This window comes from Lynx rufus, unplaced genomic scaffold (assembly GCF_022079265.1).
Source record: "Lynx rufus isolate CCGP_SWC_20201006 ecotype Redwood Valley unplaced genomic scaffold, mLynRuf1.p SCAF_13, whole genome shotgun sequence".
Classification (NCBI taxonomy): domain Eukaryota; kingdom Metazoa; phylum Chordata; class Mammalia; order Carnivora; family Felidae; genus Lynx; species Lynx rufus.
The window spans coordinates 6403885-6428675 of record NW_025814827.1 but is presented as its reverse complement, the minus strand read 5'-3'; the positions used below and the strand labels follow the sequence as shown (position 1 = coordinate 6428675).

The following is a 24791-nucleotide window of genomic DNA, read 5'->3' as shown; positions in this document are numbered from 1 at the left end:
CGTCCATCGGGAGGCCAAAGGGTGGCTTCAAATGCTCGGCCATGTCACCTCCTCAGGCTACCGTGGCGGCCTCACCGCGCTACTGCATGACGCAAGAGGAGAAAAGTGAAGACAGAGCACGCAAGATCCCATGGGACTCCCCTTGACCCTGCAACGGTCAGGGGCGGTGCTGCACTGTTGGCCAGTTTCCTTAGGGTCAAATCTCCCCCGCTGGCTAATTTCGAGCTATCGATATGCCATTACTGCACTAAGAACATGGAAGGGGGAAAAAAATGAAAGAGCACGCATTCTCTGGCATTTCTCCCATGTAGGTTAAGAGACACTATTATCTGTCCTCGAGAGGACAGATAATAGTAAAACAATTAGGAAGTGACGAGTTCGGGGGTATTTATTACATTGTTTTTAATTTGCTTTATTTAGTTGTGGATTTATATCATTTGATCATTAATAATGGCTGTTTTTAACAAACGACTCCCTCCATCGCCAAAAGTCTCCTCTCCCAAGGCGGGAGAAGGTAAAGCCAGCACACCACTGATAAGCAGGTCCCTAGAAAAAGGATCAACCTCCCTAGATCCCTCAGAAAGGAAACTCTTCCTTTCTGGGAGAGTTCCTTCCTTCCAGGAAACCCTTCCTGGTTAAAAAATCCAATTGAGATTCTGGCTGAAGGCAAAGGGAGTCTTACATTTTTGTGGAGGAAAAAAGTCATAAACACCAATTCTGGCCTTGGGTCCATTTGCAAAAACTGTGACTAGAGCAGCCACCCATATTTTCTCCCAGTCCGTGTACGCATTTCTGGGTTGTAACTCATTTTCCTCGTCTTTGCTCCATTGTCCCCACTCAGGGAGTCAAGTTTACAAGTTAGTGTCTAGGTCAGGTCACAGAATAGTGGGAAGAATGTGATGGGACTGGAAGAGGAGGATGTCGCCAGAGACCCAGGACATAGACTTGGAACCATTTTCAGTCTTTATGAGACGCTGGTTTGTCTCCCTTTGTCAAATGGATGGATGCGGGTTTTTGTTTGTTTGTTTCTTTGTTTGTTTGATCATATGAGGGTTACCACTGGGGAAGTTTTGCTTGGTCATATTTTGTTTTTGAAGCAAAAATGTGGAAAGAAGGAATATACTGATATGCAATCGTACACAACCTCACGATGCAGACTTGGACACAGCACGATTAGTAACCACTCTGTCTCCTGCCCAACCCCTGTTCTCTAATGGGGGCAGGCATGACTTATCTTCTGCTTCTGCGGCAGGACTGAGGAAGGAGAATGAAGCCGAGCAGAGAAACAGCAGGCTACCTTGTACTGTAAAGGAGAGAGAGAGAGAGTATCTTCCATCATTGGTATTCGCTCCAGATCAAGGCAATGAAATGGGAACCAACTGGGGGAATTTTAGAATCACTGCAACTGTTCTAGAATCCCTTCTTGCTGCAGAATCCAGAATTGTGCTCTTGATATTTAAGCTGGAGGTGACACCTGCCCCCAAATGACACCAGAGGGCAGCCAGGACCTGGACCCAAGTGCATCATGTGATGGGGCTCTCAGAACTGCCATCCGGCTAACTGCCATCATGCCCACATATGATTTGTTTCACGATCATGCATCTCTCATCTTACGAGGCTTAGATATTCTTGGAACTTACTGATAGTATTACAACTAGGTGCTATGGTATTGGACACCAAAGGGAAGTTAATGGTGGATACTTGTGTTTTGTTTGTTGGATTTTGGGCTTCCCAGAATTGGAGCCCATTTCCACAATTGGGACATTCCCGCCCTAAGAGTCTTACAGTAGGAGGTGGTGCTGATGGTGCCCCATGCCCACTCTCCCAGTCTCCCGCACACTTAGCACAGTCAGGAGCAGCTAGGTCGCAACCCCCACCCGGCACCAGGCACTGAGTGGTAATGGTGCTGGCATCCGCACTGAACCAATTCTACAACATGGCTTGGCTGTGTAGACTTCACACTTTGTCTTTCCTTCTTTCCAGTGGTTCTATGAGCTTCCTTGTATATTTTTTCTCAGTAAATTATGTTTATTCTTAAACCAGACAACTGTTCCTGTAACTGAAATCCCTGGTTGTTACTATATACATAATTTCTAAGGGGAAGTAGCAGAATCTCATTTTAACTGTTGGACGAGTCACCCAGGTTGTAGGGCCACCACACCCCACCAACAGAGTTCTGGGCACACAGTGGTTGAAATAAAATGATGAGCCACTTTGAGCTACTATGGAGACTTCTTTGAATGAGTCTGCTTCCAGCATCAAATTGCTACTTCCTTGGTGAGTACTATGAACTTTCCGGCTTTAATCTCTCCTTCTTTCATATGGCTTGTCTTCCAGCCACTTTTGTAGAGGCAGGAGAGAAGCTCTTCTCTTTGTAGCAGCTTGATTGTGCCCTGTATTTTTCCTCTCCTGATTAATGCACACAAGCTCTTGATCTCAAGGTTGTGAGTTCAAGCCCCTTGCTGGGTGTGGAGATTACTTAAAGTCTCTAAGAGAAAAAGAGAGAAGAGAAGAGAAAGGAAGGGAAGGGAAGGGAAGGGAAGGGAAGGGAAGGGAAGGGAAGGGAAGGGAAGGGAGAAGAGAAGGGAAGGGAAGAGAAGAGAAGAGAAGAGAAGAGAAGAGAAGAGAAGAGAAGAGAGAAGAGAAGAGAAGAGAGAAGAGAAGAGAAGAGAAGAAAAAAGAAAAGAAAAAGCAACCTGAAATCCATAATTCAGAGAAAACAGTAAGAGCATGATTGGCCCAAATGCCAAGACAAACCAGCAATCACTCCAGGAATAGACCCTCATAAAACTTTTATGCTGAGAAGTACTTTTGTAATCATCAAAGCATCTCTTTTTCCATTCAGGTCTAGATACTGGAGTTATTTATCCGAGGTCACACCAATAATCAGGAGTGTACCAGGAGCCAGAACCAAATCTTGCTTACTCCTGTACATTTCACAAAACTGTATACGTTTTCATCATGAAGTATGTTCCGGGAGGGCCCATAGATACTATTTAATGTGATCATATCACCATAGACATAGTGTCCAGTAAGACAAAGAGACTTTCTACAGAAAAGCAAGTCCAACTTCCAACTGAGCCCACTCATCTTTAAAAGATACCCCTCACTTGATCTACAGTTAATTTCTCTCCCCGAGAGGTGAACCTCTTCTCCTACCCAGTGCCATTTTGGAAGGATCACAGCAAGCTTCGCACTTTGGAGATTTTACAGTGCTAGTTTTTCCAACACGGGCTCTGGCTTTTCCTGCTGACGATCATGGCCACGGCATAAATTGGGCCAGCCAAGCTCTTGAATACACCCAGATCCCGACGCAGAAGAGAAAGGACTGATTTGGATCGGTGTTTTCAATGTAACACAAAATGACAGAAAGTCCCTTTGATTCACCTGGGTCCTACAGGCACTGTCTTCTGGATTAGAGATGTAGCTCGGGCGGGGGAGGGGGGTGTAGGGGAGGGGACAGAAAACCCTAACAGACTAATTTTTCTTTGGCCTTTAGAGAGCTCAGAGCTGATTTCGTGGGTTATGAGCTTTATCTTAACCCTCAGCTTCCTAACATAATTACTTCTACTTTGTCATATATGTTTCTGTAAGTCATTGCTCATTTTTCTCAAGAACAAAATTATTTTTACGATCTTTACATTGTAAAATCATTTGAGAGTCACCAAAAGTTTTAAAGATATTACAGAGAGGTTCTGCTCACCATTTACCTAGTTTCCTCTGGTGGTTACACTTTACAGAAATATAGTAAAGTATCAAAACCCGGAACTTGATGTTGGTACAATGTGTGTATATAGTTCCTGGTCATGTTATCATGTGTGTAGAACCGTGTAACTATGCAACTCCCAATGCAGTCAAGACTCAGAACATTCCATCACCACAGAGACCTCCTTTGTGCTATTTATTCCTTTATAGCCACCCTCCCCACGACTAACCCCCTCTGGTAACCGCTAATCTGCTCTCCATCGCTGTAACTTCGTCATTCTGCAAATGTTACATAAACGGGTTCATGCAGTGTGTGAAAGTAAATATATTTTTGAAGTATATTTATTTGTTCACTCATCTCTTTTTCTCTAAGTCATTTTCATTGGCTATTTTGTTCATATGTTCACTTATTCAAGTGGAAGATTCTGGGCTGGGATAGCCACTGCTGGAGAGATGCAAAGTTTTCTAAGTTGCCCAGTAGTTGATAATTTGGTTTAGGAGATAAAAAACCAGTAAAACTGATTTGGGACTTCTGCCTTCCATAGCTTTGAAAGAATACATTTCTGTTGTTTTATGCCACTGTGTTTATAGCAATTTCTTATAGCAGCCATAGTTAACTGATATATTCTTCATCCACTAGCCTTGTGCCTTTCTGTACATGACAAGTACTCAGGAAATGTGTTATGAATGTCTTTGAGTTCCGAATAAAAGGAAAGACTCTTCCAAAACGAAATTCCTGGAAGCCTTCATGGAAGTAGGATTTGGGTTGTTCCTTGAAGAGTTAGGTGGGGTATAATAGGAAGAAATGGAGTAGAATATTTCCAGCGGTGGGATAAAATGCACAGAGCAAGGAGGCAGGCAAGCCTAGGACTATGAGAGCAATGACCTTGGCCCAGTTTGCCTGGGATCCAAGGGTGCAGATGCCCTGGCTCCCTCATTTATCAGCCCCTGTGTGGGTTTTCATTGGTTTTCCTCCAATACAGTCAATTCTACCGATGTGGGGAACATTCACGGATTAAAGACCTGAGCATAAGCAGTGGTATTCCGTGGTGTGCCATAGAAATTCAAGTGGGTCCTCTTGATAGCTGCAAGGAAGCTATTTAGAACCTAGTAGGATAGAAAGAAACTTTTCCCTCCCCTGGGAAATGGCTATGTAAATTACTGACCAACTGTTTGGGATTGTTTACTTAGCATTCTGTAATAGCACTAACTCACAGAGTCCATTCATCAGCTTAGTGTGGATGTGGTAATTCACATAGCAAATTGGTAAACTTGTCATCTGTCTCCAAGGACCTATACTCACTTCACTGCCAGCATCTGAAAAGAAAATATAGTCAATTCTAGTTTATCCAGTATTCTGCTCAGACTCTGTTAATGAGCACATTAGTGTATCTACAGCATAATGATAATTAGTGTTTGTGGTGTTGGTGATGATCCTGAGATACTATAAGGTCTTGACAAGCCTTGTGAGTTCTCAAAGTCAAAATCAAATGACTTCAATCCAATTGCTTATTGACAAGAATCCTGCATTAACCAGAACATCCCATTCCCTGTCCACATGAAAGAACAGTGTTTTCCATAATGGCAATCCCCAATTGATAGGTACCCCCCAAATCCTTGCCTATTTACCCAGGATGGTTTTAGTTTGTTTGTTTGGTTGGTTGGTTTTGTTTACCCAAGAGCAACTGCAGAGAGATTTGGAACTTGACAGAACCTATAGATATTGAAGCGGAGGGAAGAGATAGGTAGACGAACGAAATAGAACGAAGAGTCAAAAACCAGCCCCAGATAGGAATTTGGCACCTTCCCACGGTGCCATTAGAAATCAACCAGAGAAAACACAAATTACTGAATTGAAGATAAACGATAATTGAATTAATCAAACTGGAGAGCAATAGAAACAATAATTAAACAGAATCTGTACCTCACGCGACACCAGAAAACAAACTCCAAGTGGATTATTTGTTTAATGTAAACCGTAATACCATAAAAGTACTAGATGAAATGTAGGCCCGCATGTTGGACAAGGATGTTGAAGGTATGACACTAATGCTACAAACCACAAAAGACAGCCAAATTTGACTGTATACGAAATGTCAACTTCTAAATGAGAGAAGAAAACCAAAAAACAAAGTTGAAGCACCGTTGACAAAATTAGAAGGAAAAAATTGCAACCTACACAGCAAAGGAGTCAACAGCCTTTTGTAGGTGATGCTTTCAATAGCTCCGGGGGTTAGAAGTAACTCCTGCCCACACAGTCCAGTGCAATTAAGCCCTCTTAACCCCAGGCTCTTAAAACAGGGGTAGGAAGCCTATTTATTGGATTCCCTGGACAAAGAAGACAGTGGCCCCCCAAATCCTGAACCATTATTTTTCTAAAGCATAGTCTTCCTTGAAATGGATGCATACAATAGTATTAGGGGAAAAAAATGCTTTACCAAAGCATTAACAATATTTGGGTTATCTGGGCTTGGGGTAAATTACGTTTTCCTTTTTCTAAGTTTCTAACTTGAATACAGTTTGCTTTGGAAATAGGGGGAAATTTTTATATCAGCCTAGGTTCTTAATGGCAAGAAACAGAAACCAATCTTGGCTGTTTTCAGCAAATAGGGGATTTATTATTTATTACGAATGTACTAGGTAGCTCACTGAATTATAGAGAAGGCGGGAGACCAGGCTTGGGCCCAAGCAGACAGAAAAAGCTTCCAAATCATGCTCCAAAGTCTGTCTGGGAGAAAACAGCAGCTGTCCCACCAATGGATGCTAATCTCTGGGCCACCTCCATCTCTGCACCAGGAACTTGATCTTGGTGCAAACCAATCTGTCCCTGCTACTAGAAAGTGATCAGTATCACCTCTGCCTCTAATGGTCTCCTAGTGCCCCAGTCAAAGTCGAGGACACAGTTGGCAAAATGACCTGGCCTGGGTCATGTACCTCCATCCCAAGATGTCAGGTAAAAGCAAATATCTGACATTTTTAGTCTCTTTATCTCATTAAGGCTCAAAAGACAGACAATCGCCTAAACACAGAAAGATGGTTCGTGTGCTGGGTGATCAGGAGGACAGTGACTGTCCAAAGCTTAATACACTTTACAGGAGAGATTTTCATCAAAAATCTCGAGGGAGGGAGGAATCTGTGAAAAGCAGTAATAGTTTAGAGGGAGTTGTGACGACAGGGCTAGCATAATTCAAGCAAGGCTGACGTCTCCTCCGCTTGCTGCAAGTTATTTTCCTCTCCCTTTAAAATGTGATTTCCCCTTAAGTTTACTATCCCCCCCCCCAAAAAAAGTTCTCGGATTAATACATTATTGGGAGTTCAGCATGTCTTTTTAAGTAAAAATTCATTTATAATAGTTACCACATTATCAACAAGGTACAACGGGTGTGAGCTAATTTGGTCGTACTGGCTTTTGATACCTGCCCCAAAGCGCGGCCCCCGTTTCCTACTTTGGAATGGAGGGGAGGAAGATCAAGGGAAACAGAAGCACGTGGCTGGCCCGGATAAGGGGGTGCCAAAGGGGGGGTTTAGGGTCTGGTGAGAGCATAGGCGCCTGAAAGGACACAGGTAACGAATGCAGGAGAGCAGAAAGGAAGGTGCAAAATCCCAGAGACAAACCTCTACTCGAGAATAATTTGGCTTGAAACATCTGTGGATCAAGAGGAGAGGGGTGAAAAAATTCTTCGTCCTCATGGACTCAAATGGCCCCCACACGTGGGCAGTCATTACCGATCCAGCCATCTCGTGGGCTACAAGTTATTGCAAAATAGAAAGGTTATCCCAAACCAGCTTCAGTTTCTTACCGTCAAGTCCGACGAAGCGTTTCGGAAGATGCACCATTCATTCCACCGTGCACGCCCCCAGGGGAGTGCGTACCCCGGTTTGAGTTGTGCACCACCAGATGTGCTGGACCCACGGGGGGAAGGCTGGCTGGCTTCAGAACCAGGAATACCTGTGCTGTCTGTGACGGGTGCCGTGCCTCACGGATGGGATGCTCGGTCCTTGCACCGGCTGCTAGGAAGCTGAGTCCTGTGGAGGCCAGCTCCAGAAAAGCAAGCCGTGGATTATGGTGTTTATGAAATGTTTTCTGGATCCCAAGCTGCTGCTTCTTTTTCCTACCCTTTCAGTATTTACCATCCCCCTTGTCCTCTCCCACATTAAGGAAAACATTGCAAGCCACCTTAATTTCCTTTTTGTAACGCGGCAGGGCAGAAATAATAAATATGCATACTGACATTTGCTTGGGAACCCAGAATGTAAATTCAAGGCACCAGCTTCTTTATTCTGGTTAGACATCAGATCACAATTAAATCTTCCTCAAATTCTCTGTCGTCCTGGTAACTGCTCTCTACTTAGAACATGAGGGGGAAATTACCCAAAAGGGTCTGGAAGGGTGTAGCAAGAGCTTATTAAGGAATTCTGATGTCGAGAACCACACAACAAGCTGCGCCAGCAGGGTAGCGTGGAGTTGGAGAGAGGCCCTCCTTCAGGTTATCGCAATTGCCGGGATGTATTTGGGCTTTGCTGCCGTTAAGTAGTTATGTACATTATAATAACAAGATTGGCTATGGCACACCAAAAATATTGACAATGAATAGTATTTTGGATAATCACAGATTGCAAATCCTCTTAAACGCATTCAACTCTAACAGATATATTTAGACTTAGATGAACAGTAGCTGGAGGAATTTCTTCAAGTGTCAGTTGGTGTGAATGAATAAAGATGGTTTTCGAGGAGCCATATTGCTTGGGGATTAAGGCCAACTGGAACAATTCACTTAAAAAAAAAAAAAGCCTCCAAGCTCAAGAGAGCAGCTTCCCCTTTATTCAATTGAGGCGCACAGACTTCAGTCCTTAAGACTGGTGTTGGCAGCCCAGCCCTACCGTGTCGGTTCAGCTCTCTCCGTTTGTCTAAAGAAGAGTTTTTAATTGTGCATCCACGGGAACTTGCAAATCCTGTGAGACAATGTTTGTAGCGGCGACGAGGAAAACAAAATTTAAGTAGCAGTCATTTTTATTTTGGCTTAACAGATTTGAGCAGGAAGACGCTGAATATGAATCGGCTTCATTTTTAAATCCTGAAGACGATTTCTGAAGCAGCCCAGAAGGTGCCACTTTAGTCTTGAGGCAATTAAAAAAAGCCTAGAATAGCAAGAAAGAAAATCACACAGTTTGTTTGGACATTGCAGGGGGAGAAAGTTACAAATTCTATTAACTCCATTCCTTCATCCCCCCGCCCGCCTGTTTGCTTTTGTGACCCGATGTAAGACCCTTCCTGGTTTTCAGAGGTGGGGATGGGACAGGAGGCATGGTGCGAATAGTAAGAAAAGTTTTTAATATTTAAGATATTGCTTGTCATGTTTTAACTGCAATGATGTGAAGTGTGTGACGAGCTTTGAGAAAAAGGGTGGCACAGACTTTCCCCCATAGGTGAGTGAGTCTTCTCAAGAGTTGATTCCTTCTTTGATAATTTGGGCATCACTAAAAAAAAAAAAAAAAAAAAAAAAAAAAAAAAAAAAAAAAAAGTAAATACTTATTAGAACTAACTTCTCCTCTCTAGGTCTTTTTTTTTTTTTTTTTTTTTTTTTTCTTTCCTGGTCCTTAATAAGGACCCCTGGAAAAGGCATTTTCAAACTTAAATTCTTTATGATACCGAATGACCGGGAAACCATTAGAAATGTAGTTTCTGGAAGTAGCATATCAACAGAGGGTCCCTGGCCACTTGGATTTCCTGCAGGGACCACCTTTAGAGTGGCCTTCACTATATTCTTGTAGCCTGTAAGCTACTTAGTGATGAACAGAGCTAATTATTCTAACACCAGACCGTATCTGTATAGCAGCTGTTCGCAAGGTGGAAAAATCACACTTTTTTCATGGCTTCTTTTCTTTTAAAATGTAGGCCCTTTTCCCATCCTTGATGCGTTCTGTATATACGAAATAAATACTCTTCGCAGCAGGATCTGGACTCAGAGGCCTCAAAACCCAATAGACAAGTCCTGTAGTTTAATGGTCCTTAAATGCTCGACATCTTTTTCACTTAATGTAAAATCCATCTGATCTAATAGCCGTGACTGAATTATAGATATATAATTTTTTTTCTATTAAATGTTAATCTTCTGACTTGGCAGAGCAATAGAAGCTCTAAATTATTAAGAAGGCAATAACCTCTCTAAACTCTTTCCTGAATTCAGAATATTCCCAGGACTGCTATCTTGAGAAATAAATTGCAAAGCTGTTTAAAATATAAAAATCAGGCCCATTCAGTGTAACAATTTGATGCCAAATACCAATTATAATGGGCATTATTTTTATGGCTGTCTCTTCTAGTATTTCACAGAGAGTACACACACACACACACACACACACACACACACACACACACACCTGGGGGAGCGACCCTCACAAGCCTTGGCTCTTTTTCATTTACATATGACATTTTTGTAACCTTCCCTTTTTGGTTGAATTCATTCATCATCGATGTTTGTTCACACAGGCATAAATAATGAAAATGCCCTCTGATGCATAAGTGATGCCACATGGCCAACTATGCTAACCACGAGTGCTCTCAGTGCCCAGGGATCTTCCCGGGAACGCCACCTCTGTTGCATTTTTTTGTTTTTAATCTCTACAGTCATGACTCTTATGAGGCAAAGGCCCCTACGTGGAGGTAAGAATCAGGCCGTGCTAAGAAGCAGGTTAGGATTTCCCCAGAGAGGTCCGGGCCAGGCAGTCTTGGTTCAAGTAGCCAAGCCCCGGACGCGAGAGAGAATTTCCAACAACAAAGTCTCAGATGCAGTTTAGCTGGGGGTATCACTGAAGGCGATGGGCGTTGAGATGCCCATTTTCCATTCCGTGTTTCGTACGTGATATATTTTATGGTGCCTTTTCTTCCCCCCGTCTGAAACGCAGTCATTGCCGCACCTCTCTCACACAGCATTGAGCAGTCAGGAGGCAGGCCCGGGCTCTTGTTTCTCTAGCAGGCATGTGCGACCATATTTCTGCATGTTCATCACAGGCAATTCTCTTTCAATCCTTATCTTGGTGCCAGAGGTACAGCCATTGCTCTGATGCACAGAACTTGCGAGAAAAGATCACACGAGGTTGCAGAGTCCGGTGATGAGGCAGGTCAAGAGGTAGTAAGAAGTTTTCTTCCCCTGTGGGGAAGCAGGTGTCGGGACGCTCGTAACCAATGCTAAGGTTGCCCGTGCGAGCAGGCACCGATACACCTAGTCATCACAGACACCAAAAATTTACTTGAAACTCTTCCCTTTTCTACTCCGAAACAAGCAAACCAAGAACATGAACCATTCCGGTGGGTTCCGAAGCTGCAACATTTTCAAAGCAGCAATGATCCAATGCATAAGAGAGACTTTTACACCATGTAACGTTCGGTTAGGGTCGAGAGCAGTCTAAATCAGTAAGCCTTCAGAAAGATTAAGCTACATTCATCCGGGGTTTTAGAACAGCGCAGATATGGCTAGTGAATACAGTCACTGCAATATTAAATTTTAAGAGGTTCGTTGAATGAATATTCAATTTTAGTAGTTGTTTATAACACTGACCTTCTGGCCAAAAGAATGAGCTTTCCTGAGGAAGCAGGAATGATAAGAATAAAACTGAACAGGGGAAGAGTAATAAAGCTTTCAACAAAGGAACATACCCCGACAGGGATTTGGTGAGTCTCCCAGAAAGCACGCCCATCTTGGACACAACCGATCTTTCTCCCTCTCGCTTCTTAAGTTCAGATGTTATCGTTTTTCTGAACGCAGACCGGCAGAGAGGCCAGCATTGCCCACTATATATATTCCATTTGTTTACTCTCTAAAAAGCTTTAACCTTCAGTGTTGTAAATGCAGTCTCTGCCTTTGATATCAAAAAGTGGGTGAAGGAGACAACGGGATTAATTCAGGGAGGCGACCTACTACTCCGCCCTCCACGGAGGACTGAAAATGGGTAACACCTGTCTGTACTTGGACCCCATCATTCTCTACACCAAATTCCCCAAAGCGGCACATGGAGTAATTGGCCTCGTAGATCTTTTACGAGGATGTTCAAAAACAGTAGTCCACAGAAAACATTTTATTTGTGATTGAAGACAAAATAAAGTACACACAAGTTTCCCCTCCCACTTCTAATAAGGAAAATACAAGACGAAAATGTGAGTATTCAGTAAGGACTTTCTCTCCTCTACAGTTTCAAGGGAGACCTACATAAAACTCATGGAACAGACTTCATGCAGAAGGACAACATTAAGCATAAAACCAAGGAATTTGAGTACTGCTCGTGTAAACTGTGTATAACTAAAGAATTAAAAAGAAATCCAATTCTGACTTTTCACTGTGGTTTCTACACTGAAGAAATCTGATGGCTTCTGGTGGGAGAAGCTATTCAGATGGCTCTTTGTCCTTGTTATTATTTGCAGAATTGGGCTAAAAAGTCTGGCTCAGGGAGCACCTTACTGGTTCAGTCGGTGGAGTACACAACTCTTGACCTTGGGGTCATGAGTTCAAGCCCCACGTTGGGCACAGGGATTACTTAAAAAAAAAATTCCAAAAAATAAGAAATCTTTCAAATCTTTCAGGATGCTCAAAGATTACTGCTAAGGCACACTTTGCGATTGAAAGAAAATCTGGCTGAAAGGACTCATTTGTTCAGTTTATTTGCTAACAGTCAAATTAGTAATCTTCAATCTGGATGGAAAACAAAATATTAATAAAAACAACAAAACATATAAACTTTCCTTAATGAGATGTGGTTAATAAAAATGGTTGGTTACAATAAAGTGTTCACTAAAACGTGGCCAATTTTATTTTTTCCTTGTGATCTATATTCTCACAGTTTACTATATTATTGCACTTTCATCTGAAACCTTAAAAATCTGTTTTCTAAAATTAGTTCTCTAATTTTGCAAGAAAACTGCATTTCACATTATTAATTTCATTAGTGCAATTTTCCTATAAATGAGTGCAAAACATTTGGAGGATGCATGTATAATGAGTGTTTGGTTACTATAGTAGCAAATGTCAAAGTAATTGCTAAAAAAAAAAAAAAAAAGCCTAAGAATTTTGATACTTTGAAAAATCTAGGATACCAGCTATCATAGCTCTCTAAATACTGTGGCAAGAAAAACTCACCACAAGTAAAAATTAAGACACTGTTGTGGATATTATGAGGCCATCGTATTAGAAATTCCTGATATGTTCTATGCTGGTCTGCTTTTAATCTAAATGTAATTTAGTACAGTACACCATTTATGAAAAGAAATGTATTGAAAGAGGCATAAAAGTTAGAAGAAAAAAATCTGTGCCTCCAAAACAAGTCAAAGGCACTCATTAAGTTACTTCAATAAAAAACGCAACTCGGCCAGCCAAGTTATGGTGCATATTCCTTAAAATCACGTTAGGCTCTCGTGGCTCGGCTGAAGGCCTGAAAGATCTTTTGATCCACTTAACCAAATTAATTTCTCTGAAAGAAACCTTTAAACAATTATTTCAGCCTAACGCCTCTTTGTATGGACCTACACAGATGGCTTATGTTTTATTAGGGACTCAACGGCTTAAAAATACGTAGCCAACCCGAGGCAAAGTGTTACGTTGTTTGCCTCACCATAAAATTAACATATATAGATTATAAGATCTGAATTGCTATTGAAAAACTCAGTAACATCCCCATCTAATTAAAAAAAAAAAAAACTTGCTGATGAAACAAAATATATTTTATTTCAATGATACTAGCACAAAAGGGCCCAGAAAGGCTGTGGGTTTGCACACGGAAGGCTCGGCACCAGCAGCTGAAGCACAGGCTGCTTAGTTAGCACACAAGCCCCTGCCGCATTTGTATGATTTGGAGTAAGGCCGCCTGCACATCTTCGTCCATGTGACCCTTGAGAGAAAGAAGAAAGGGAGAAATATTTTACGTCCTCTTCAATGACACAAGAATTCTATTAGGCCTAAATGGCTGTGATTCACCAAATGCTAAAGCCTCATCATTGCAGAGATATTCTAAAGGATTTATTGGAAAAGACAGCAGAGCTCTGCGACGGAAATTTAAAAAGTCAATCTAAAAGCAGTGCAAACCAGCTGCTCTTAACACTTATTATCAGAAGACAGATGGACAAACTTTTCTCCTTCTCTCTTTTTTAATAATGGCTCAGATAATAGGGGCGGCGTAAGTCATAAGTGAGCGAAGTCAGCTACACGTTAAGTTTTCCTTCTGCTCCTGCTGAGAAACGTTTTTGTAATTAGAAAAATTAATGGAAAAGCCCCCATATTTATATTTTTATCCTAGGGAAGATCACATCATTTTGCAACTTGCCATTTCACCTAATGTCACGGATGTCTTTCCTAAGCTATTTCCCTAATTATTTTAAGTTACTGGATACCATCGCACCGTACAGATGAATCGTACTTTCTTTACTCGTTCCCCCAAACGATGGGCGTTTAAGGTGTTTCCCATCTTCATGGGCAGATTCCTAGAGAAGAAACTGCTGGGTCAAAAAGCAAGGCTCCATTGCTAATTTTGCAAAGCACTACAAAACTTCCCTCTACGGGCATTGTAACAAGTTACACTCCCACCAACAGGGTATAAATGCCAATTTCCCACAACACCGTGGCCAATGCTGCAGATGCTCATCTTGTTTAATAGTTGCCAATCCCATAGGTGAAAAAATGGTCCCTCCCTGTTTATTTGGATTTCCCTCATTACCAATGAGGTGGAGATCCTTTTACGTGAATGTTAGTCATCTATATTTAGGAAGACACATTTTGAACTTAAAAAGATGGCAAGGGGCAGATTAAATGCGAGTCAGTATGGTGGGCTTACGACACCCTCGGCCCCCTTCTCTTTGCTTGGACATTTGAATAGAATTCAGCTTAACACTTCCCATTCATATAAAAAGTTGTGCTTCCAAAACCTGTTTCTGTAAGAATGGGATGTTGAAATTTCAAACATTAGCCATGGCTGACTACACTGAATTTCTTGGTTAACTTTATGATGCCGGAAGGCAAGACAATTTCTGATGTCAGTTGTTTTTGTTATGTTTCATTAGGAGTCAGTAGGATTTCAACTTTTGGAAGCATACATTATACAGAGTTGAAAGGCTTGACAGTTTGTGGTGTCTTTCATGCTCTTTCTCTCCTGGCTGAGATCAGATCTGAATGAGTTCTTTATCCACATCTTCCACACTTGTCTACCATTTCCCTCCTAAAGTTCCCACTCTGCTGTCCCTCAACGGTCTTCTTGAACAATTTCAATATACAGCTACCCTTGAACAACATGAGTTTGAACCGTGGGGGTCCACTTACACAAAGATCTTTTATTTGGATTAATACCATACAGTACTATAAATGTATTTTCTCTTTCCTTGATTTTCTTAGTAACACTGTCTTTCCTCGAGCTTCTTATCGTAACACTATTTAGTAAATATAACATACCAAATACATGTGAATTGACTCTTTATATTACTGGTGAGGCTTCCTCACACTATATGAGTAGTCAAGTTTTGGGAGAATCGAAAGTTACACACAGATTTTTGACTGTGCAGGGTCAGCGCCCCTACGTCCCACTGTTCAAGGGTCAACTGTACTTTCAAATCCCAGCTTATCTTCTAGCTCCTCAAAAGAAAGTAGCCAAACTTCCTCTTATCATACCATTCATGCTTTTACATTTGTTTCCCCTCATCTCCTATAGAAAAGGAAGGCTTTTTGGTTTTACGAATTTGATGTTGTAAAGTTTCTTCTTTTTATTATTTTACCTAGTTCTTCTTATTAAAAAATGACCTTCTTGGAAGCTTTCTCGCAACAACTCACCGCCAACCCCCACCCCCGCCTTTTTTGGTAAACAGTGTCACCTGATACTTCAAATCCTGAACAATTCCTAATGTATCTCACCTGCCATTCTAACGTTGCCTCTTTTAGGACATCTTCCTGAAAAATCTACTCTGAGAATTTTAGAGATTGCTGATCACAGGGTTTCTACAGGGCATTAAGTATGGTATTCTTCACATGCTGAACAGCTTCTCAGTGTGACATATTCTTCTAAAAGAGGAGCCTTTTCATTACACCCCCCAAAAAGGGAATTCTTAATCTGATGTTTCACTGAATTTAAGCCACATTAAATAAATACTATTGATAATATCCAAACAGAACCAGTTTATTTTCTTACATTATTACAATTTTGTGCACACCTTGTCATCTTTGCGCTTTTATAGCATTCTCTACGTTTCAAAGAAATACTCCTGAGCTACCAAGAAACAGTGAAGTCCTTTGCACTCTCTTTAGCTGACAGCCAGGTATGGATGTCAAGGCATTATCTCCAGCTAGCAATACCATTAACATGTGCTGCCATCATATGTTGCCAAACTGTCTATAAAATGAGTGACAAGCAGATGGAGAGAACACTACATTTAAGATGTTGTGTTACCATATAGCTTTGTAAATTTCTCTGGGAGATACACAAGCCATGATTTAAAAAAACACAATGATTTTAAAATAAGCATATGGGATACAACTACTTTACACAGCAATGACTTTCACATAAATTTACTTGAAAATAAAAAAAATGATCTTCTCTAAAACAGGGATGAAGGAGTGCACGTGTTGTTTTGAGCACCGGGTGATATATGAAATTGGTGAATCGCTGTATCGTACACCTGAAACTAACATAACACTGTATGTTGACGATATTGGAATCAAAAAAATAGAAGCATTTTTATAAAGAAAATTAAAAAATAAAATGGTATCTCTGCCAGAGGAGAAATCGTTTTTTACCTGCGCAGCACTAAGGAGATGTGTCCGATAAATTGCAATTACCTCTTGGTGCTGTCTGTCGGCATCCTAGAAATGTGGAAAGATGGACAGATCAGAGTATCAGCATTCACGTTTTCAAATACACGGAGGCTTGTGACAATGCCATCTTCAGGCCTGACACTACAAAATGGCAATATTATTAAAGTGCTCCTGCCACGTCTTGTAACAAACCACCTGGGACCCACCGGATGCAAAACTTCACAGCATTAACAATCGTTTAAACTTTCTTAATCAATGTGTGGAAACATTCATAGCGAAAACAATGCTGCTTGTCCTAGGTAACATGAAATTACTGCCTTAGTTCACATCTAATGCCACAAAATTATCCAGATACTTAACAGTTTATCCTTGGGATTATTGCAAAAGCTTCCAATCTTGTCTCCCTGTCTCTAGATTTTATTCCCAATCATGCTTCCAAGATGAAGGCAGCTCTTTTCTGGAATCACTTCTGGTTCAGAGACCTTGGGAGAAACCTCATTACATATAAAAGAGAATCTAAACTCCTCAAACTTCTCCACAGCCTGGACAATCTAGCCACAAATACAGTTTCCACTCCCAGCCAGGCTGATCAGCTTTTACCGCCCCTTGGGTACACCGTTCACATTCGACCCCCACGCCCTTCTTCAAACTACTTCCCTTGCCTGGAAGATTCTCTATTTTCCATTCACCTACCAAAACACCAACTATCTTACAAGTTCCAGCCAGCTATTCCCTTCCTCTCGGCCTAGCTCCTATCGCACCAGTGATCTTTCCCTCCTATGAATTCATATCACTTATAGCCGGGGACCTTATTCTCAACTCTGTATATGACATTTTTTGTCTTGTTAATTCACTTTTCATGGATCTAAATTTTGCTTCTCTAATTACCTAGAACTCCTTGGGACAAAACCTGTGTACTCTCTTTATCCCTGACAGTGTTTTAGCACAGTGTCATGAATATAATAAATAAGAAACAAATATTTCCAATTATTGAAGGGACTACCAGATCCTTTTGATAAGATCCAAATCAATAATCTGTCATCATTAATCTGTAGGCCAGTAGTATTAATAAACAAACACTTACAAAAAGAGCTTTCTCCTATTCAAAAACAACTCATAACCAATTCCTATAAAATAGGAAATTTTTAGTAACAATTTACATTTGACTGGGCTGTTTTACTTAGCATCTCCGTGTATGTCATATTACCTCGTTTGATTAAAAAAGCAAACAAATAAGTAATCAGTTCTTACTATTGCACTGTATGGATAAGGTAGCCAAGGATTAAGGGGAATGTTCCACGTCACCTGGTTTTTAAGCAGCAGTGTTTAGAACTGAGCTCCTATGTTCAGTTTCTCAATCCAGTTGCTTTCCTTTTTTTTTTTTTTTTTTTAATATTTATTTATTTGGGGGAAAGCACAAGCGGGGGAGGGGCAGAGAGAAGGGGACAGAGGATCTGAAGCAGGCTCTGTTCTGACAGGCTGACAGCAGAGAGCCCAAGGTGGGGCTTGAACTCACAAACTGCAAGATCATGACCTGGGCTAAAGTAGGACGCTCAACCCACTGAGCCACCCAGGCGCCCCAGTTGCTTTCTTTAATATAGAAAGGAAATACATATATGCATATAGGATACGTATGTGGATATATACATTTCCAGGTGTTTTCTTTTACTATATAAGGATATAAGGTATAAAACCAGAGGGATGCCTACCTTTATTCATAAGTAGAAAATATTTTAAAAACTTCCCTTAGTTTAGCAGACCGATATTTTAAAGAGTGTGCTGCAGCTGGGAAGACACCACCAGAGCTGGAGTTAGCCAGTCTCAGGATCGAATCCTAGCTGTATGTCCCCAAGCATCAAGTATTTTCTTCTTTGTTTCCTTAAGAATCAAATGGGGGGGGGGGGGCGTGGGGGGAATAAAACCTTACAGGGCCGTGATGAAGATAAAGGCTAAAGTACGTAAAATGTTTAGTGTAGTGCCTTGCATACAGTAGGCACCAAATATACCGCTGCCACTGGCGTAAGTAACTTCTGGCAAAAATGATTCCATTCGTGGATCTCAGCACAGCCACGAATCAATCCCGGCTCTACATAAACTTTCACAAGCAAACGAACACGACCCCGCACGTACAGCACGAAGCCCTCCCAGGCCAGGGTACTCACAGCCAGCTGCTGCTGCAGGGTCTTTACTTGGCTCTGCAGGGTGTCAATCAACTGGCTCTGTCTCCTGCCGGGGCTCCCACTCGGGTAGGTGAGCTGTGAAAGGCCACTGAGTGCCTGCTTCAGTCTTTCCACGTCATTAAGCAGTTCGGTTATCTTGTAAACAAAGAGAAAAGGTATGGGAGAAACATATATTATTCACTTATGCGATTCTAATGAACATCTTTACACCAAAATCACTCCGCGAGGAACCAAATTTATCTTCGTACACCAGAAAATTGAGGAATGAATACTGTCGAGATTGTTATCAACAGTAAATACAATGCATAATTTAATTGCTTTAAATTCCTCTCAGTAAATTCCTTGCAAAAGCATTACCAAGTTGAGAATAAATATATATCCTAAGGTCTGAGTGTGACCTCAGTCTTCTTATTCTTAATATTTAAGTACCTATGAAAGTCTACAGATCACCTTCTAGGCTCTCTGAAACACAGGAACTTGTGGGGCATTCCCTCCAACAAAGTTTGAAAAGAAAGGCGCGGCTCATACAAGCCTAGCATGAACTTATGTGCCTTGTTCATTTCAAGAAGGTAGGTTTTAGACTACTTTATCTTAAAGAGGGAAAAAAATCAGGAGGCCGTTTAGCAGAGAGAGCAAAACCTTTTTATTTCAAGTCAGACTGATCTGGTATTTATTAGCTGTGTGAGCTTGGCTAATTTCCTTTATTTTTATGAGCTTTAGTTCCCTTACTAGTGAAAGAAAGAAGTTCTTTAACAGTTAAGAAAAGCAAATGCGGGGTGGCTTGGGGGCCCAGTCGGTTGAGTGACCGACTCTTCATTTCGGCTTGCATCATGATCTCACAGTTCGTGAGTTCGAGCCCCGTGTCGGGCTCTGTGCCAACAGTGTGGAACCTGCTTTGGATCCTCTCCCGCTCTCTCTGCCCCTCCCCTGCTCACGCTCATGCTGTCTCTCTCAAAATAAATAAACAAACACTTCAAAAACTCAAACGCGATCATAAATATCTGCCTGGTACGTAGTATATCCTCAATAAATGACAATAATTGTAAGTAGTTATTAATAACTTGCTATTATAATTATACACTGTTATATTCCTAACTACCTTCTGAACAAGGTGCGAGCATTTAAGTTCTGGGTCACACGAACAGATGGATCAGAAGGCTAGTACTTGTACTTCTCCACTGAGGGCGGCCAGGGAATGTGTATTTGCCACCGTATCCCCAGAACTTGGCATAGAGAAGACATTTAATCATCGCTCACTGAACTGATAAAAATGCACCCAATCTCCCCGATTGCTCACCCTCACAGTACACACTTTATTATGCCAACCACCAGTTTCGAAAATATTGAAAGCATCTACTGTGTAAACTGTACCATGGGAATGAATGCGAAGGAAAGGTTAAGTTGCAAACCGTCTGATCTTAATAGCTGGTTGAGAAGATCAAGCACCTAACTCTGACACAGTAATATTTACGTTCTGAATAGTGGCAACGCTAACATTTCAGAAGAGGAACAGTTCACGGGAGGCTAGAGTGCATAGCGAAGGCTTCAGGAAGGAGGGTAAGTGTTGAAGTGGGCGTTAAGGAACGCGTAGGACTTAACTCGGTAGAAAGGAGAGGCAGGACATTCTGGGTGCGGAGACCAGTCTGTGGGAAGTTATGAGGACAAAATGTACACGGAACTGGAGGGCTCGGTCACTGGTGTGGGTGAATGCCAAGATCAAGTCTGGGGTGCTTCCCAGTGTCCTTTGTTTCTCGTAGCCTGGAAACACAGCTTTCTTCCTCCTCTCCCTCAATCACCCTTCAGGTAACCCTAAAACCCACTGGACTCTGACCACTTTTGAGGCAAGTGAACCTGGAGTCTCCTCATCTTTCCTCAATTCTTGGCTATGCCAGTTGAGGAAACCAGAGGAGAAATGCTTTTGCTGGTGTGACTTTAACTATTTTCTCAATTCTGAATTTTGTTGCACACCAGTAGACTAACCGGAAAGGTGGCATTTAGTGGTCCCGCAGCTAATGCTTCTGGAAACCTGTCTTGTGGGATGCTGCGGTAAAGGGGCCCTATTCCACTGGGGCAGTTCCGCGAGGGGGCCCCTGACGCAAAGCCGTGCCGCCTGCTCGGTGCCTACCTTATTATCTTTCGCTTCAATTTGTTTGGCAGATTCCTGTATTCTTTTCTGTAACTCTGTGATTGTTGTTAAGGACTTATCACACCGTTCCTGCTGGTCCTTGATTTCTTGCTCAATGCTGAAATGGAGCAATTCCTTCTCATCCTTTGCAGACAGCTGCTTCCTTTGGGCGTGCAAAACCTCCTCACAGGCTTCTTCGTACTTTCTATTCAGATTGGCCAATTTTTCATTCAAGTTGGAAATCTGGGTCTCCAAATCACTTTTTGTTGCTTTATATTTAGACAAATCAACCACCTCTCTCGTCTCTAATTTTTTTAATGCTCGTTTAGTGTTCTGCACCTCGGATTGGAGTTTGGAGACCTCTTGGGTTTTGGTTTGGTTTTCTTCTTCCTTCTCCCTCAAGCTAGCCTTGACGATCCCCACTTCCTTCTCAAATGCCTCCTTAACCTGCAAATGCTCTGCCAGGGGCACCGACGAGTTCTTCTGGTTCTCCAACATCTGATGCAGGGTGGCCACTGTCTGCTGCTCTTTCTCGTAACATCTTTGCTTATTCTTCAGTTCTTCCTTGAGACTCTCGATTGTGCCGTTCAGAGACTTTTTGAGGGCCTCAACCTGTTCCAACGGAACATGCTGCTTCTGCAGAAGGGTCTGGGCTGCGAGAATCTCCGAAGTCTGTCTGGCATTTTCGTCGACCAGCTTCTCTTTCTCAGTCTTTACCTCCGTGTATTTCTGCAGCAGGTCTTCGAATTGTTTGTTTAGCTCTTCTGCTTTTCTGCTTAGCGCTCTTTCCATTTCATGAGCACTCTCAAGGAGAACATTCTTATCTTGCAAATCCTTCTGGAGAGTGAAAATCTCCTTCTTCAACTTGTCATTCTCTTGCTTGCACTTCTTGGCCTCTTCTTCCCTGACGTGATATTTTTGTGTCTGCTCGGATAACTGTTCTTTTAGTTCTTTCTCTGTCGCTTTAAATTTTCTTTCACACTCTTCGAAGCTGATGATTGGAGCATATTTGAGCTTGATGCATTCTTGAATCGTGTCGAGCTCCTTCTTCTGGGCTTCGATCTCTGCGTGCAGCGTCACGATCTCCTCTTGGCCCTTCTTGTAGTTGGCCAGGATTTCCGCACTGTCGTCCTGTACCCTCTTCAGGCTCTGACTCGCGGCACCCATCTTCTCCTCGTGCTCTCGGAGGCTGATGTACTCGGCCTTCATTTGGTTCTGAGTGTTCTCCAGGTTTCTTTTGAGTAGCTCATTCTCCTCTTTTGTTTTTACAAGTTCCCAACTGAGATCCTCGATGTTTTTCTTCGCATCTAGTAATTCTCTGTTCGTCTTATCTAGGGTGCCACTCAGTGCGGCTTTAATCTCCTCGTGGGCTGGAGCTGGCACGTACTGAGTACTCAGGCTCTTTTTCAACGCGGTGTTTTCGGACAGGAGTGCATGTATTTTCTCTTGGTCTCCGGCACGTTTTTTGTGAAGCTCAGAGAGCTGTTGTCTGAGGTCAGCAAGGCTGGAGTTCAAAGCCGTGACCTCCTTCTCGTGTTTCTCAGGAGGCACGAACGCGGTCTCGAGGCGGCTGACGTTCTCACTCAAACGGCCATTCTCCACCAGCAGCTTCTCCATGGCCATCTTCTGCTCCGTGCACTTCTGCGTGACATCTACAAGCTGTTGATTCAGCTCACTGACCATGACGTCATGCGACTTTTTCATTTCTTCGCTCACTTGTAAAGGAACGTAATGACTCTTCATTTCACTTGTTAAGTTACGGACCTGCTGGCTGAGGAGCTTGTTATCCAGATACACCTTTTCGACGTCCTTTTGTAACGTCTGATTTTTCGACGTGAGTTCGGTGATCTTCTTCGTAAGTTCTCCCGCCCTCTGCTCCAGCCTGCTCTTGAGCTGCTCGTGCTCCTCCGGTCTGACGTGCTGAGCAAGCTTGGCCTTACAATTCTCAACTTCTCTCTTCAACTGTCTGATTTCGCTAAGTGACTTTTCATGCTCCCTTTCCATCTCTCCTATTCTCTTGGCCTTCTCATTGACTTCACTTGACAACAAGCTCTTCATGCTCTCGAATTTTTCCGTCGGAACGGAAAGGGCCAACTTGGCCAACAGTTCTTTGACCTGGCCTTCCGCCTCCGTGACCCTCTTGCCTTTCTTGTCTCGCTCCGTTTCACACATACTGAAGTCCCTCTGCAGTCGCTTGTTCTCTTCCACCAGCTTGCCTGCATCCCGCTTCAACTCTTCTACTAGCATCTCGCTCTGTCCCATCTGGTTTCGTAACTTCCCCACTTCTGCTGACGCGCCCTCGTATTTTGCTTTCATGTCTTTCAACTGGTCCTTCAGTTCCTCCGTTAGTCTGTGATTCCCCGCAGCTGCTTCACTCGTTAGGTGCTCTTTAAGGGCAAGAAAATGTGTCTGCATTTGTTTTACTTTACCTTCCGACTCGTACATTCTCTTCTGCACATCTTTCAATGCGTCTTCCAACTGCTTTACCTGCTCATCTGAGTCCTCCTTGATCCGTTCACATTCTAATGCTAAAGCTTTGCATTCGGCCACCTTGTGAGCCAGCTCGTTCTGGAGCTTGAGTCGGTCTTGTTTTGCTGACTCGCAGAACGTTCTCATTGCTTCTAACTCTTTCTTTAAAATGTCATTTTCAGAATATGAGGTTTGATGGGGTAAGGACAGCTCCAGCGGTCTTAACATAGACCTGCTTTGCATGTGGGCCGGCACCCCTGGGGATGTACACTGAAAGGGGAAACAAACAAACAAAAAAAGAGATACTAATCACAAAAGCCTAAAGAAGACATTTACTTATTTGCCAAACTTCCAGATTCCCACGTCATCAGTAGTCAAGGGGTTTTCAGACTAGCGTATTGGAAAAATACAGTACTGATTTTTGAGGTTAAGAAAAGCAATTCTGGGTATGATTCCCTTAAAATGCTCTCAAGCAGGGATACTTTGAAAGTCTGCTCACCGTAAGTGTATTTCTGGCAGAACAAAGAAGGAAAAGAGTTGTGGCCTCTGGGGACCATTTCCTCTTCCCTTCTCCATTCACAATAACTACCCACAAGTGATATCAACTTTATCAAAACACATTTATTATTTCTATGCTTTATGGCACGTAGTGTGCTTAGAACTTCCAATTCTGAAGAAAGTCATCAAAACCGTTGAATAAAAACAAGTATGGCAATTTTATATCTGCAAATCATTTCACAGAATGATATATTATTTAACTTCTAAGAAGCTATATAATTTCTGAATATCCTTGTTAACTCCAATGTAATGTTCTTTAAATTATAAAAACAGCACCAAAATAAACACAGCTAGCATGAGTTGTCGAGAGGATATTAGTTAACTCACAAAAAAAGAAAGCAGTTTTCTCCTCTCGAGTAGGATAAACTAAAACTTAACATGTGATCTTAGTACAACATTTTATTGACATCTTATTCCTCCACTAAGAGTTGACACAAAAAGAAGTATAATTAAACTTCTCATGAAATAGTGCCTAAATAGAACATGTAACCATGAAAGACTAAATTCAATTATCTTACTTTTTCCCACACAGCCTATTACAGCAAGGGCTCCTTACAAGTACTAACTCATGGATAAAAGCTATGTGCTGTGAATACATTCCACCATTTTAACAGGCAGGTTTTACTGTTGTTCAGTTAAATCTACACTGTCTTGCCCTGGATCAAGAAGAAAATTAACAACATGGAATAATTTTGCAGCCTTTAGTCTGCTTTTAAATTACCTTCCAATTTACCAATGATCTTTAGACTAAGACTACTGTAATTTAGCAATTACTTACACAGCTTTACAATTTCCATACTTGCTTTATTACAATCCATTATTTATCTAATCTTAAATACTTCTCAGGTGACATTCATTTTCTCAACTTAGAATCTTAGAATTTTCCAGCTTCAAGTGATCTTAGACATCACAAAGGCTAACTCACTCTGCCTATAAATGATGGTATGTAAAAGGGCCTCTCAAAGCCCAAAT

At 42.0% G+C, this 24791-nt stretch overlaps 1 protein-coding gene across 2 annotated transcripts in view; it reads right to left on the bottom strand.

The window, feature by feature from the left end:
• Positions 1–13465: 13465 nt before the first annotated feature.
• UACA (uveal autoantigen with coiled-coil domains and ankyrin repeats) overlaps positions 13466–24791 on the bottom strand; it is a 95988-nt gene continuing 84662 nt past the window's right edge. For both annotated transcript variants that reach the window (XM_047074434.1, XM_047074435.1), the window contains exons 16-19: positions 20793–23531; positions 18650–18802; positions 16470–16535; positions 13466–13584 (exon numbers count right to left, since the gene is read on the bottom strand). In XM_047074434.1, coding sequence (XP_046930390.1) covers positions 13513–13584; positions 16470–16535; positions 18650–18802; positions 20793–23531 — 3030 coding nt within the window. In that variant the 3' untranslated portion in view covers positions 13466–13512. The remainder of the gene's footprint in view (positions 13585–16469; positions 16536–18649; positions 18803–20792; positions 23532–24791) is intronic.